Genomic DNA, 16534 nt, shown 5'->3' with positions numbered 1-16534 from the left:
CTGAGGTCAAAATAAGCAACTTTCCATGTTTCAAATAAAGAAAAAAAACAGAATATGAAGCTAACTTATTTTCTAAACTATCTGTAACAAACTGAACAAGATATTTCCAATAGTAAATACACAACAAGGTGGTATAACGTTGATCTTGCTGTAAACAATTAGATTTTATTACTACTTAAAAGAAAGAATGACAGATTTATGCCATCTGTATAACCAATCTTGCTCTTTAAGGTCCCCTTACACTTTTTTGCTGTTTAATTATATTTATGTTTACTTAAAGGCTAGAACAGTACAAAAGGGCCTTAACATAACTGAAAATCAGGTCTATTATGTGCTGGAAAATTAAAATCTGATCATATTGAGTCTTTAAGAGTTATACTGGGAGTTTATTATAAACTGTTCCCTGTACCTATTGGCACACGACTCTGATTTATAAAAAATGTAAAAATCTGCATTTCAATTCTGCTTTCAGTGTAATAAGTATAAAAAATAAATTGTTCCCCAAATATCACATTTTCCCTTTTATTATAAAAACATACTAAAGCCATGTGTGTTTAAATAAAGATACATTTTTAAGTGAAGTGCAAATATTTTCAGTATTAGGCTAGAAACATACATTATCTTTGTGCTGCCATACAAAGCTTTATGGCAGCACAGAGGTCAAACAAACAGACATCCATGCTCCCTGTCACTGCACAAATGGCCAAGATTTGCATCCCTGACAGGTGGTATGAATTTGTGCCACTATTCTGTGGTGTGTGTCTGTTAATTTTAAAGTGGGAGAGGTACAGGCAGCCCAAAAGGTGCTTGCCTTCTCCAGCTGCCCAGGGCAGGCATTCCCAGGGCTTCAGGGGCCTGATTCTACACATCCCAGAAATTCCCATTGCCACTGTGTACAGGATTGGACCCCTGAAGCCCCAGGAGCACTGACTTGGGTTTCTCTATTTGTAGGGGCACACCCCAAGTCAGATTGCTCTGGCATTCCTCTGCTCACCCATCCCCCACCTCTCTCTCCCCAAGGTCAGCTCCTCCCCTGCTCCTCCTGTCCCCCTGCCACTGCAGCCCAGCTTTACCCCAGCCTTGGGCTGCGGCAGGGAAGGGGGAATGGGCTCGGACCCCAAGCAACAGGAGGGAAGTGGGGAGCGGGCCCAGACAAAGGGGGCCATGAGGCTCCATCCCCACATGCTCCCCCACCCCGTCGTTCTTGATGGGCAATTGGCTAGTATTGCATATCTTCAATAACACAGTGCTAGTCCTAATGTGTTACTTATTGATCACAATATAATAAACACTGGTTACTTGCATATCAGATCAATTGTCTGTGCACAGCACTTTTCAGCCCCACTGTCTACCTTATAACTCAACTATATGTTGAGTATCTGCATAATTTGTGAAACTACTAGAAGTAGTCAACTTCAAGGCTTCTAAAACAATTCAACTGACTAGCTCCTTTCAATTTTGAGGTTGCTATTAGAGGAAGAAGAAACCTTCCATAACAAGAGCCTTAATGAGGTGCAATGCTTAAGGGTAGCTGTTTCTGTAGTTAATGAACATTGTTCATGTTGATTAACTCAAGCTGAGTTCTAGAAAATGAACAGTGAGTAAATGTAGTGCCTTTTTTGAGCCCAAGGCTCTGTACTTGAATAGAGTGTTATGACTGAAGAAAAATGGGTGCAAATAAAGAAATGGCTACCAATTGCGTGTGCCTCTCTTAACTCTATATAACGGTGCTAATCACTTTTTCCCTCTCTGGTTATCTGTGTTATCTATTTAAGCTGAAGCTCATAAGGCAGAAACTGTCTGACATTATATGAACAATGCTTAGCACAATGAGACTCTAGCTAAAATTCAGTTGTGGCTTCTACTGTATTATAATTAATTAAACAATGCTCATGACATTTTTAGATGAGGAACGATGTGTCCCATATGTCTGAAAAAATATCCGTGTACACATTTGCAATCCCTCTTTAAAATTCTCCTTTTTTGCAATGTTTATAAAAAATTAGGGGTTTGGAAGCTGGTATTCTGATACACTGTGGACCAATATGATCCCATAGCTTTGTTTATACTTCCCTGTGTCAGTTTGTTGGCTCTTGTTTTATACTGAAATTTCTGGAACCAGGACTAGCTTTTCATCCTATATTTGCATAGGATGTATATAGGTTCTGGGACCAGGGCCTAACCCAATAGGTTCATGACTAGGGCTCTATGGCAATATAAACAACTCATTCAGATCCTACTGAAGTTGAGAGGAGCAGCCATGGAGGAAAGATTTTGGTGTTAGTGTTGGGTAAGATGATTTGATATGCTGCCGAGATCCTGGTTGGGGTGGGATTCTGGAGCATGATCCAGAGCACTGAGCTCGCCAGTGCCGAGGAAAGAGAGTAAAACAGAGACATTGTTCTAAGTCAGGGGTGGGCAAAATGTGGCCCGTGGGCCGGATGTGGCCTGCCAGGCCATTCTATCCAGCCTGCAGGGCCCCTAAAAAATTTAGAAAATTAAGAGTTATCTGCCCCTGGCTGCCTGTCATGCAGCCCTTGATGGCTTGCCAAAAACTCAGTAAGTGGCCTTCCACCCAAAATAATTGCCCACCCCTGTTCTAGGCTGACTCCAGTGCTGGACCTGATCTGAGGCTACCTATATGGCCTAATCTAAGAGGAACATTTCAAGGCTTCCTCTCTTTTTCCCTTCTGGTCCTAGATTTGAAGAATCTACATGTATTGTGTATCTCTTGAGGATGTAGGATTCGCCTGCTGAAATTCACCATCCAGTGCAAGTTGGCAAATGCCTGCAGCAAGGCAGCAACCCTAGATTTCAGGAGGGCAAAATTCAGTGAGCTAAGGAGAATAGTCAGGGAAGCACTGAGGTCCCAGAGGGGAGGGGAGCCAGGTGTCCAAGGAGAGTGGTCGCTCCTCAAGGAGACGATCCTCCAAGCCCAAAGAGAGGTAATCCCAATGAGGATCAAAGGGAGCAGGAGGGCACACAAGCCCCCATGGCTCACCAAAAGCATCCGGGAATGTCTCCTAGCTAAAAGGGAGGCGTACACCCAATGGAAAGGAGGGGACATCACCAGGGATGACTATACTGCAGTTGCTTGGGGATTGTAGGGGGGCAGTCAGGAAGGCCAAGGCAGAGATGGAATTAGGACTAGCTTCCCAGATTAAGGACAATAAGAAGTCCTTCTTTAAATACATAGGGGGTAAAAAGAAGGTTCCGGATAATGTGGGGCCCCTGCAGGACGCGTTAGGAAATTTGGTCATCACACCAGACAAAGCCAACATATTTAACGATTTCTTTGCCTCCATCTTCCTAAGCAGGGACCGGAACAGCCACTCCCCCGCTGGGCCCCCCTCAGACCTCAGGGGAGGCACACCTGGGCCAAGGGTTAGTGAGGAACTAGTTAGGGAGCTTCTGGAGGGACTGGACGTGTTCAAGTCAGCCGGTCCGGACAATCTCCACCCTAGAGTACTAAAGGAATTGGCTGAGGTCATTGCAGGACCCCTGGCACGGCTTTACGAGCACTCGTGGTGCTCTGGTGTGGTGCCAGAGGACTGGAAGAGGGCCATCGTGGTTCCCATCTTCAAAAAGGGGAAGAAGAAGGACCCAGGAAACTACAGGCGAGTTAGTCTTAGTTTGATCCTAGGCAAGCTGTTCGAGAAAATTATGCTGGCACACATCCATGAGGGGTTCATCAGTGGCAGGTCCTGTCAGACCAACCTGATGGCCTTCTATGATCAGATCACCAAATCATTAGATGGAGGGGTAGCAGTGGACATAGTCTTCCTGGACTTTTGGAAGGCCTTTGACACTGTCTCTCACCCTGTTCTCATTAAGAAACTGGGGAACTGTGGTGTCGATACCCACAGAGTCAATTGGATTGCCAACTGGCTGGAGGGCCGTACCCAGACAGCGGTGGTGAATGGGTCATTTTCAGCCTGAAGGGATGTGGGCAGTGGGGTTCACCAGGGCTCTGTCCTCGGGCCCGCACTGTTCAACATCTTCATCAGTGACTTGGACGAGGGGGAAAAAAGCACCCTGTTCAAATTTTCAAATTTGCTGATGACACTAAGATGTGGGGGGATGTGGGCACTCTAGAAGGGAGCAATAGGCTACAATCGGACCTAGACAGGTTACAAGGGTGGACGGATGAGAACAGGATGGGATTCAACACTGACAAGTGCAAAGTGATGCACCTGGGGAGGAACAACTGGCTCCATACTCAACTGGCTCCATACTTACAGGCTGGGGAACTCCCTTCTTGTCAGTACAGAGGCAGAAAAGGATCTTGGAGTCATCATTGACTCCAGGATGAACATGGGCCGGCAGTGTGGGGATGCAGTCAGGAAGGCCAACCGCACCTTGTCATGCATCCACAGATGCATCTCAAGCAGGTCCAAGGAGGTGATCCTCCCCCCCTGTGCGGCACTGGTCAGGCTGCAGCTAGAGTACTGCATCCAGTTCTGGGCATTGCACTTCAAGAGGGATGTGGACAACATGGAGAGGGTCCAGAGGAGGGCCACTCGTATGATCAGGGGGCAGCAGGGCAGGCCCTATGAGGACAGGCTACAGGACCTGAACCTGTTCAGCCTCCAGAAGAGAAGGCTGAGGGGGGATCTAATGGCCTGTTACAAACTAGTCAGGGGGGATCAGTCAGGTACTGGGGAAGTCCCTGTTCCCCCGAGCACTTCCAGGAGTGACCAGGAATAACTGTCACAAGCTGGCAGAGGGTAGGTTTAGGTTAGATATCAGGAGGCGCTACTTCACAGTCAGGGCAGCTAGGATCTGGAACCAACTTGCAAGAGAAGTGGTGCTGGCCCCTACCCTGGGGGTCTTTAAGAGGAGGTTAGATGCACACCTTGCTGGGGTCATTTGACCCCAGTAATCTTTCCTGCCATGGCGGGGGGTCGGACTAGATGATCTACTCAGGTCCCTTCCGACCCTAGATACTATGAAACCCATATGGTATAAAACAAGGGCCATGGCTGTCCAAAGCAGGGATTACCACTTTGCAGGAAGGGCAGAAATAAAGCTGCACATGCTTTGGTGATGGCATTGCCAAAAAAAGGAACAGTTCTATTGGTTCCAGAAAATGTGACAAAGACTCATAAGTAAGAAAAAAGGCTGCTGGTAAAGGATGAAATAAAAGAAAAAAACCCACAAAAGTAAGGCTTTCATGGTACTGCTCAAATAAAGGACAATAAGGGGAGAAATAAGGCTCCAGCCCCACCCCCAGCCTGAAGGCTGAAAATGCTCACCCTTCACTCCCAAAAGGAAGAAAGGGGGGAACATAATGAGAAAAGCAATAAAGTAAGAGGTAGAAACTACGCACAGGCTTTGAATATGGTGTAGGCTGCAAAGCAGACCGAGAAAAGAAGCCAGGTGATTGAGAAGAATAAGAAGCATGCACTACCCTTTATGCCTACGCAAGACAGGGTTTTAGAGCAGAGGTGCTCAACCTTATTGCCTGGCAGGCTGGATTGGCAGTGTCCAGTTCATTTGTGGGCCAGATCTACCTGGTGTTGCCAATCTAGCACCAAGGCAGACACAGTGGGCACCAGCTGGCAGCAGGAGGGTGAATTGGGGCAACCGCCCCCCGGCCAGGTCCCAAGTTAGCTCCAATGGGAGGAAAGGAGGCATGGCTCAGCATGGAACGGGGTAGGGGGAGAAGGGACAGTGTGGCCCAGCCCAGTCCCTCATGGGAAGGGATCATAGCCTGGCCCGGCCTAGTCCAGCCCCAACCAGCTGCATGCGGTTTGGGAATTTGGCAGGGGGGAGTGAGACCATATTAATGGCCAGAATTCCCCTGCTACCAAATGTCCTGACCTGTGGGGAGCTATGTGTGTTAGATGCAGCATGCAGAGCCACTGCATCTGGCCTGTGGACCAGAGGTTGAGCACCTGTTTTAGAGCATGCCAGAAGTTTCTGGTTAAAACTTAGGGACATGAGATACATGCACCAGTGAGAACATGTATGTACCCAATTCTAAGGAGACCATGAGCTTTGTTTTTTGTGAGCAGGAAAGTTGCACTGTATTTATGAACAGCCAATGCAAGTGTACATCTTACCTTCCAGTTAACGTCCCCACTGCAACAACAGACCCTGAAGGATGAAAACCAGAAGACTGTGCTGGATCCTATAATGTTTCAAAGGAAATATTACTTTGCCTGATTATAAATGTATAACAACATGTTTTAAAACTGGTTATTCAGAAACAGACATAGTCCCTGTTGTTCATGTTTTGCTTCAAGTAAAATCCTTTGTTTAGGGTTGAAAAAAAATGGCTTACATTTTGAAATTCACTAAAAATGTAGGCTTTTCCTATATAAAAATTACTGTTTTCCTTGGTGCGCAATCAAATTTAAGAACTATTTGACAAGTAATTTCAAACAAACAAACCTTATAAAAGCCAGTTTTGGAGAAATCACAAAGGGAAAACCAACTGAATGAATTATTCAATCAGATGTCATTTAGTTTTATAAATGTCTAACCTGTAGGTGGCAGGCAGTTTACCTATAGCCTGAAGGATGAGTGAGTAGATAAATTTTATTGCTGAACATATCATATATCAGATAAAATGGAGTGAGTGCAAATGGAGAGCCTGACTTTGCTCCCAGAAATTAGATCTCTTTGCAGTGCCTGGCCAGCGACAGCTCTGTGAAAGCTTGCATAAAAGTTTAAGCATACCTGGTAGGACATTATTATGGATGTATGGGTAGCCTTACAATACTTTACCTGTCATTTAAAAGAAATCTGAAAAATATAATCAAGCAATCTCGTTCCATTTATATCAAGCTACACAAAATGAACCACAGAATTCTATGAGTTAGAGAAGAAAATCCTAGCATATGCAGTTAACACATTTTGCAGATTTTTATCATACTTTAAATAAAGGGCTAAGCAGGGAATCAAAAAGCAACCTTGCAAAAAATCATCTGCGCCTTTATTTGTAGTTATGAGTCATTGCTCATACAGTAGTAAATATGGTAGATCTACTCTGGCATATATCAGTCTTCACTTGCCTTGCTATCAGTGTAGGAGTAGGCAAAATACAGCTTATGGGCTGCATTGGGCCTGCCAAGGGATTTTTGTCCAGCCCGTGGCGGGTCCCGTGGTCTCGCCCAACCCAGGCATGGGGGCAACCTGGGCTATGGTGCGTACAACCAGTCCCATCACACACTGGCATGCAGAGAGGCTAAGGTGGCACTGTGGCTGGACTGACTTCTCAGCAGTTCCAGCAGTGGTGGCTCCTTCTAGCTGCCACCACTGAGCCCCAGCCCCACTGCCCAGGCACTCCAGCCTGTCCACCCCACACCAACCACTGGAAGCAAGATTCACTTGGGCAGGGCACACAGCTGGGTGGATGGGGCTGCAAGCAGGCTGGTAGTGGCATCCAGGAGCGGCATGGGCGCAGGAAAGTCAGGGCAGAATCATGGGGAGGAATCACCGGGTGGTGAAAACACAGGGCTGGGGTCTGGGGCAGAGCCACGATCTGGGGTCTGAACGTCCCTGCAATGGGTGCTGGCAGGGGCATGTAGGGAGCAGATCATGGCTCTGCCCTGGCCCTGCATTGCCGCCACCCAAGATCCAGGCCCCAGCCCTGCCCACCCATCCCACTCCTGGATGGAGCTCCCTACCCACCTGTGGCCCCATCCCATCCGCCTGCCTGTGTGCCCTGCCTGCCCAGGTCCTGGCTGGTCTCCAGGGAGACTCTGGGAGCACTGGGTGGTGACAGCATGGGCCAAGCCACAATCCACTCCCCTGCCCATGGAACCAGTGCCCACTGCAGGGGCAAGCAGGGAGAGGATTGTGGCTCTGTCCTGGGCCCTGGCCCTGCTCTGTCACAGCCCTGCAATCCAAGCACTGGCTCCGCCTGCCCATCCCACTCCTGGATGCCACTCCCCACCCACCTGTGGCCCTATCCCAGCCACCGAGCCCAGGGTGGAGCAGAGCCATTTAGGGAGTTTTAGTGAGCTGACAGCAGGGCGGGGGGAGGGCAGGAGGAGGAGAGGGGTGGAGAAGCTGACCCAGCTCACTAAAACTTCCTAAGTAGCCCTTCAGCCCACGTAATTGCCCACCTGTGCTCTAGTGGCTGGTTTTAAATGAGGTTTTCTTTAATTTCTAGGGGTAGAAGAGATGTTTTTGGAATCTGTTCTTAAAGTGGATGTGGGTTGCTAACATGCATGATTTCTACATTTATGTAGTCAAATCATTGCTATCCCATAAAATAAAATTTGTTAATTCTCCAGAGTTCTTTATGTACTAATCCAAATAGTAAATTCTGTGATCTTACTTGCATTAGAAATGAGCTTAAATGAAGATTTCAACCTGAATGACAACATGCTGCTGAACCATGTCACCATTAAACATTCATTTTGATAAAAGTTCTTTGCGACTCAGAAAGACTATAGTGTCAAATGAAAGATTCATTCACTCCTGATAAGAAGTCAGTTTTGTGAAATAAGGTCTCCAAGATGCTTCAAAGTAGACGACGAGAAGATTGTCAAGATGACTGATAGCTGAAAACCTACTTTAATCAAGCAAAGACTATTTGGAGGACTGGTTTATTGTCATAAAAATCTGGCTACGTGAATTTATTTTAAGAGTCCTTGACTTTAACAAACTGCACTGCTACTACAGTCAAAACAAGACAATTGTGAAAGAATAAAACATGGTTCAAGTAGATTTTCATAGTTTCACTAATAATAATAATATTCTTATCATGTTTATGTCTTCAAAGTTCTATGTAAATATTTATAAATTAAGCCTAAAATTAACTCATAACCAACTGAATTTTCAATCTTGTTTTTAAGATGACAGCAGAGATACATGCGGAAAAACTCTGCCCTATCATGGACTCAGCTTTTAACTCAGGGCTGTCCAACTTCTATGCGACTGGGGACCATGCCCTGTGGGCCACACCACCACAAGCCACCCCACCCAAGCTGCATGCTGCATGGATAGCTGCCCTGCTGCACTATGCAGGCATTCCCCTCCATCACTGTACAGTGAACTTGTGCTCCTCCCTCAACTGCTGCACTGAGCACTAGGGCAGCGCGAAGCTTTGGTAGCTGATTCGATTCAGAGAAGATTCAGCCCAATTCAGGGACTGAAACTCCGATTCTGAAGAGAATCGGGAGACCAAGTAAAAGTTGCAAATCGATTCAAAGCATCCAAATTTATTCAGAAAAGATTCAGCCAGGTTGGAGATTCAGCCATAGATTAAATAGACAGCTGACAGCTGCCTCCAGCTGGTAAGTCTGTCGGGGTTGGGGGAAGGGGGAGGGAATGAGTTTGGAGGAGGGAGGGATCGGGGCTGGAACAAGCTGCCAAGCCGGGATGGGGGGCATGTTACTTGGGGAGGGGGGGGTGTGGGATATGGGCGTGGCAGCACTGGGAGCTGGGGCTCTGCCCTGCTGCCACTTGCCCAGCCAGGTTGGTATGGAGCGGGATGCAGGTGAGGCTCACTCCAGACAGAAGGGGGCAGCAGCAGGAGGGCACAGCTCCTGCTTCCAGAGCCATCACACCCACATGCTGCATGGTCTGCGCCGGCTGGCAAGTGGCAAAAAAGAAGAGCCCCTGCTCCCAGCACTGATACAGGTGCAGCAGCGCTGGGAGCAGAGGCTATGCCCTACTGCTGCCTGGAGCGAGCCACGCCTGCACTGCATCGCACCCCATGCTGGCTGGGCAAGCAGCAGCAGGGCATAGCCCCTGCAGCTCCCCCCACTGGGCAAAGGCAGGCATAGCTGGAGGAGTTGTGGGAGAAGCCCTCATGGCTGCCCTGCCCGGCCCTATCCCCCACCTGGTCCCAGCTTTCCAGCACATTAAAAAAAAAGCCTCACACTCACCAGCTGCAGGAGTGGCAACTGGGGGCTCATGACAGAGCCCCACCTGCAGTGCAGGGCAGTGGGGGACAGCAGGGATTGTCCCCCATCCCTGTTTGGCACCCACTGTCTCCCACCTCATTCTTATTAAAAAGCTAGGCGACCATGGTATTGATGCAAATTGGCTAGCGGGCCACACCCAGAGAGTGGTGGGTGGGTCATATACAACCTGGAGGGAGGTGGGCAGTGGAGTCCCCCAGGGCTCAGTCCTCGGGCCCGTGCTGTTCAATTTCTTTATTAGCGACTTGGACGAGGGGTGAAAAGCACCCTGTTCAAATTCGCTGACAACACCAAGATTTGGGGCGAGGTGGGCACACTAGAAGGGAGGGACAGGATACAACTGCACCTGGACAGGTTACAGGGGTAGGCAAATGTGAATAGGATGGGATTCAATACTGACAAGTGCAGGGTACTGTACTTGTGCAGTAAGAACCAGCAGCACACCTATAGGCTGGGGAACTCCCTTCTCAAAAGCACAGTGGCAGAAAGAGATCTTGGAGTCATCACCAATTCTAAAATGAACATGGGCTGCCAATATGAGGACGAGGTCAGCAAGGCTAACCACACCTTAGATGCATCACGAGCAGGTTCAAGGAGGTGATCTTCCCCCAATATGCAACACAGGTCAGGCCACAGTTGGAGTACTGTGTCCAGTTCTGGGCACCGCACTTCAGGAGGGATGTGGCCAGCATCAAGAGGGTCCAGAGGAGGGCCACTCACATGATCCGGGGACAGCAGGGCAGACCCTACGAGGAGAGGCTATGGGACCTGAACCTGTTCAGCCTTCACAAGAAAAGGCTGAGAGGGGATCTGGTGGCTGTCTATAAACTTATCAAGGGGGACCAGAGGGGAATGGGTGAGTCCCTGTTCCCCCAAGCGCCACCTGGAGTAACAAGGAATAACAGCTACAAGTTGATTGGAAGTAGGTTCAGGCTAGACATCAGGAGGCACTACTTCACTGTCAGGGCAGTCAGGATCTGGAACCAGCTTCCAAGGGAAGTGGTGCTGGCTTCTACCTTAAAAGTAGGCTTGGTAACTACATAGCTGGGCCATATGAGCTTAAACTTACCAGGGGTCATAAGCCCAGTATTCTTTCCTGCCCAGGGCAGGGGGTCAGACTTGATGATCTGCTCAGGTCCCTTCCAACCCTACATTTATGAACCTATGAACATGGTCAGCCATCTGAGCTTGTGTACCACAGCTGTAGCCAGCATCACTGGAGAGGCCTTAAGAGTGCAAGTTTGCCTTAAACCGTCCAACGCCCATTCTTAGATAATTAAAAGCAGTCCAGGTCCTGAGAAGCAGCTGTCATCCTGAGGGGATGAAGTTCTTTAGCAGCACATTCAGCAAGTTCTGAAGTCCTTGTGCAGCATATTTCCTGCTCCACTGATGGGAGGTCCATACTGTAAGTAACATGCCATCTTCAGATTTGATGAGCTCATTAGCTGTTCAGATTGCTACTAGCCAAGTAGCTTGTGGGCTGTGTTAAGTATAGTCTAAACTGAGACTATGGATTCTGATGCCATTACCTGGATGAGTTTTTATAAGGCCCATGTCCCTCAATTAATTAACTGCTTTGTTTTTCTCTCTTCTACCCACCTTGCCTCTCTCAGTACTGTCCTCCCTCCTCTTGCATTCTAGTCACTACTTTCTATTTAGTAGCTTTGCTTCCTGCAGTTCCTTCACAGCAGCTGATGAAGCAAGCCCTCTGCTTACAAATGCTTATGCTATACATCTTTGATGTAGTTAGTCTACACAGGTGTAAATCTACACTGCCTTCTGCTAGTCCTTAGACACTAGATTGCAGCACAAGAGAAAAACAGGCTGAGAAACAAGGAAGGAAAACAAGTTCCTCCACACTGAATTTACAGATAGTCCACTGTCAGATCTGAAAACAGAACTGTAGGTACACACAGAAATGATATATGTTGTGCAATTGGCCCCTTTGAAATGCTCTACAGTCGTGCCCTAACAGAAGACCATGGCTACAGAGTGCTCCAGTTGTGCACCAAATTAACCTGCATTGCATGAGGGTTCAAATGAAGGCGCTCCAAAACGCCTATGTTAACTTCTGTTTGCTCCAGTGGCTGGGCTGCTGCAGACTTGCCCCACCTCATCCCACCCCAAGTGCTGTCTCAGGATGGGGGAGGGAAAAAGCAGAGGAGGGAGCTCAGGCTGGTGTCTGCCCAACCTCCACTGAAGTGGAGGCAAGTGGACTGGAGACAGAAGTGGAGCCCCAATCCACCTGCCACCACTCCAGGGCAAGCTGGGCAAACACCCACCCAGGCTGCAAGTGGCTGCAGCATGGGGCAGCTGCAGCATGGGGCGCCAGGTACAGGGTGGGTGAGGGGCCGCTTTTACCCACACTCAGCACCAGCTTGTAACCCAGCCCCACTGCCAGCTCCAGGCTCGCCTGTCGGGCCTGCGCTATGGCGGCAGCAGCTGCAGCCCGCGCCCCCCACTTGCTGTGCTGGACAGTGTTGGCTGCTGCTGCCTGCCTGGAGCTTGCACGCTGGGCAGCACAGAGGTGGCAGTGGCAAACACTGCCCAGAGCGGCAAGCGGGGGGGGGCCAGGGGTGTGCTTTTCCCCACACTCAGCACCAGCTTGTTTCACTGCCGGTGAGCGCAGGGTCAGGGCTGCGGGCTGCCATTGGCCTGTACCATGCGGTTGGGGGGCATTGGGAATAAGCGGGTGCACGGGGCCCACATCAGTGTCCTGAGGCCAGCGCTCGTGGGGCCCAGAGCAGGGCAGCAGGAATACAGGGTCCCAGCCGGCAGGGGCTCTATGGACCCAGGCCAGCACCCCGCTCTCTCTGCTGGTGCAGCCCTGCCCAGCCCAGCTCTACAGACCCCTGCCAGCCTGCGCCCAGCTCTGGGCCCACCAGTGCTGGCCCTGGGACCTTGGTCCCAAGACATTGGGACATTGGTCCCAAGATGGTGACATGGGGGTTGGGGCACCTGTCGAGGGGGCGGGGCACCTACCAAGGCGCAGGGCTACCCATGCAGCCCTTGTCAGCTTACCAAAAATGGGTAAACATCCCTGTAGCAGGGCACTAAGGTGCCTGCTAGTGAAATACAGTAGCATGGGCTCAGCTATTGGTTGCTAGGGGCAACCAGGAGGAGCTAAGGGCCAACACCTGGTGGGTCAGCTGACCAGAAGGGGCAGGGCTGACCACCATAAAACAGAGACAGGAGGCTGTGGGTGCTCTCCCTCTCTCTCCTGACCGGCAGCTGGATTGAAGGGGCACAGTTAGGCTGAGGAAAAGAGCTTGACCCTGAAGGGGAAAAAAAGGAGAAAGGCCTGGAGGTATAAGTCATTAGTTACGGGTGTGATATGGTGTGGATTCGAGAACGGTTGTTGGAGAGAAGGCTTTAGCCAGGAGGCTTATGTTTGAGTTACAGCCGATTGACTTGTGTTATTATGTTGGTTGTTTGTGTTTACTGTTTACCGGAGGACCGGGTGAGGCTGTAGGGGTTGGAGGAGGCCTCACAGGGGCTCCACAGCGGTGTGGGGGTTCCTGGTGCCAGAGAGGGCGCAGGCGAGAAGCCCCAGTGCGGATGCAGGCGAGAAGCCCCAGAGGACTCTCACTCCAGACCCAAGAAGGGGGTTTGGGGGCCAGGCACAGCTATGGCCACCTGAGTCTCGACTGTGAGAAGCCCCAGTGGGGCATAAGACTCGAGAAGGGGGTCTGGGGGCCAGGCACGGCTATGGCCACCTGAGCCTCGATTGTGGGATTGTGAGAAGCCCCAGTGCGGGCAGGGATCATGAGGCTAGGCCCCAGTGTGGGCGTGGGAACAGAGAAAGGCCCCGGTGTGGGTCACGAGTATAAGACAAGCCCAGAGAGCGTCTGCAAGGGTGCGGGAGACAAGCCTGGAGAGCGTCCGTGAGGGCACGGGCAACAGTAATTGACTAGACAATGTCCGGTCCATCTGCAAGACTTGGGGCGTGGTACCAGGGGTGGTAGGAGCCACGTGTAGCCCCTAGGGCTGGAGTGTACTGGGGCAACTAGACAGAGCATTGGCCAAGATACATCAGGGCACCATATCAAAGTAGATAGAAAAGGCAGCCTCCCCTAAACACTTAAGACATCAAAGACGTTGCGGGCGAGATGGTGAGGGTGCGTTGACACTGACTTGACACGGTAGGGGGCGTTAGAGGAGTTCACGGCACCTCTAGGTCCTGCCCTGTCACAGTCCCTCAGCCCAAAATAACTGCCCGTCTCTGTTCTAGAACTAACCAGACAGACTCCGAATCAAAGCACTTGACTCAGGTCTTGACAGATCTCTCTCTCAATGCAAATAAACGTCCAGTACATGCTGCCCAGTTTTTTGTTGCCACGTAAGTGATAGCTACAGTGCAAATGATGAACTACAGAAATTGCACATCTGCTAACTCTTGAAGTCTGGGAGTGAGAGATTAACTGAGCTGGTTTTTTACACACTGTCAGTGTATTTCATTAGGAACTGGAAAGTACATCAGCAAAAGGGATAGATAATTATAACTAGAAGACTGGCTGATGCAGTACACAATTCAGATATTAATAATAATTAGAGAAACAAAGCTACAAATCTAAAGTAAATACACGGACCAGTTGGCTGAAGGAAATGCATGGAAGTTGAGATTCAGGGAGAAGAGGTTTTTACTTCAAAAGTCCCACTTGTAAAATTTGAGGTGGAGGTTCAAGGGCCTTGTTAGCAGTTTGGTTTAAGTTTCAGACCTTAGGTGGCCATGGAACTTCTAGTTTCAACAGAAAGAAGAAAGTGAAAAGTGTAGCTCATGGCCCAGCACAGATATGACATAGCTCAACATGAAAAAAATGCTCACTGTTTACAGTAAAATGAGATTTATAAATACAGACTGCTGGAAAGATGTGATCGTGATTGTCTCATAGTTGAAGAGGAGAATCTTTAGCTTATTTCATATAGATAGCACCAAAAGTATTTTAAGTGCCACAAGTAGCATGGGCAGCCTCTGTGTGTGGGATGAGATGGATCAGATGGGGGACAAGCAGTACAGCAGCAGATAGGGAAGGAAGCATAAGTTTAGGCAGGGAGCACAGGGTAGGAAGTAGAAAGCAGAGGAAGAGAACTGTCAGGGAGCTCAGAGCAGAAAAGCAGAGCAGCAGAATGGGCAGAGGAAGGGGATCAGAATACTCAGTGAGGGTATGGGGCTAATTTGTTGTATGCCTGTAAAAAAGGTTGGTCCTCACTGATCTAGACGTCTGAAAAGTCCTCCAACTATTCCAATAAGCTTTGGGAAACCAGCTTTTATTTCTGCATACAAATAACCAAAATTAAAATTTATAATCACATATCATATGTGTTCCCAAATGAATCATTTGGTGGCTTAACTAAAGTATGTGCAAAATGTTCACACACTATCCTTATATATCTTCATTATCGATAGACAAATGTCCCATATCAGATGGGAAGAGAGGAAATGAAGACTAACTAGGTTGAATACATAGCAAACGCTATGACTGAGCTCATTTAATGCTTACTGTTAAAATACAGTTAAGCAATATTATAACCTCACTTTTAAAAATAAAACAAAGGATGTTGTAAAATAGATGTATTTATTTAATATTATTTATTTTCTATGAAGGCTGCATCATCTATCAGCTGTGAATGTTTCCATCTACTTAACTTGCTTAGGTTAGTGATCAGATTACTTTTAACTGCCTAAATATGCTAATTTCAGTTTTGTGGTCATCATTCTCTATAACATAAATTCTTATAGGAAAGTATACTATTGTCTTATAGTATAATTCTTTTCCTCCCCTTATATTAAAAAAAAATTCTTATAGAATAAAGGGCTTAGTCCCTCTGTCTCTCCATAAAACTCTTGGAGCACTCTGACTGGTTAGTGAAACAGCCAATCAGAGTGTGGAGCGCCACCATGACAGTGAGGATGGAGCAGGAGGGCAAGGCTGGCGGTACTGGCCTCGTCCCCCACCCCACCCCAGCCCTGCTCCTCAGAGGTGGCCACTGGCCTTGCCCCCCCGCTCCCTTCCTGCCATCATGGCAGCACTCCACAGCCTCCAAGGAGCAGGGCCAAGGGGTGGAGGGATGAGGCCAGCAATGTTGGAGGCGGCAGCAGCGTGGGGTGCTGGCAGAGGGGAATGGAGGGGCAAGCTTCTTCCCTGCCCCTGCTCCTGGGAGGCAGCGGCTGTACAGGGTGGTGGGTGGCGGTGCCCCTCCTTCCTCCGGTCATTCTTGACAGGCAATTCATTAGTACTTTTATATCACCAAATTTAGTTAGAAACTTTATTCTGTAAATAAAAATTTGGTTTACTAGAACATACCTCTATGATTTTGTTCCAGATAGGACAATGGGTGGTGCCATCCCAGAGTGTAATATGTTTGTCATGACCACAAGTGAAGAACTGAGGTTTAGCAGAATGGATGGCTAGTCCCCACAGCTCATCAGTGTGTCCCTGTACAAACAGAAATATATTTTTCCAAAAAATGTAGAGTCACATCAATATTCAATCCAGAATGAATACCAATGAATGTGGTCAAATTAGCTTATATATTCAAACTGTCAAAATTTTCTTTATTTTGGATACAGGCATAATTACCAAATTCTGTAATTGCTAACTAAAGTGTTGTATTTTTATAAAATTAAATAACTGCTTTTATTGTTCTTGTAC

General features: G+C 48.4%; 1 protein-coding gene across 6 annotated transcripts in view; it reads right to left on the bottom strand.

Moving 5' to 3' along the window:
• EML1 (EMAP like 1) overlaps positions 1 to 16534 on the bottom strand; it is a 338018-nt gene that overhangs the window by 154364 nt on the left and 167120 nt on the right. For all 6 annotated transcript variants that reach the window (XM_090034008.1, XM_090034006.1, XM_090034003.1 and 3 more), the window contains 2 exons: positions 16187 to 16318; positions 6066 to 6133 (listed from right to left, as the gene is read on the bottom strand). In XM_090034008.1, the coding sequence (XP_089890134.1) occupies positions 6066 to 6133; positions 16187 to 16318 (200 nt within the window). The remainder of the gene's footprint in view (positions 1 to 6065; positions 6134 to 16186; positions 16319 to 16534) is intronic.

The sequence above is a fragment of the Crocodylus siamensis genome, chromosome 2, assembly GCF_052110815.1.
Source record: "Crocodylus siamensis isolate JL-2025a chromosome 2, ASM5211081v1, whole genome shotgun sequence".
In the NCBI taxonomy this organism is placed as follows: Eukaryota; Metazoa; Chordata; order Crocodylia; family Crocodylidae; genus Crocodylus; species Crocodylus siamensis.
This window is presented reverse-complemented; position numbering and strand designations above follow the sequence as displayed.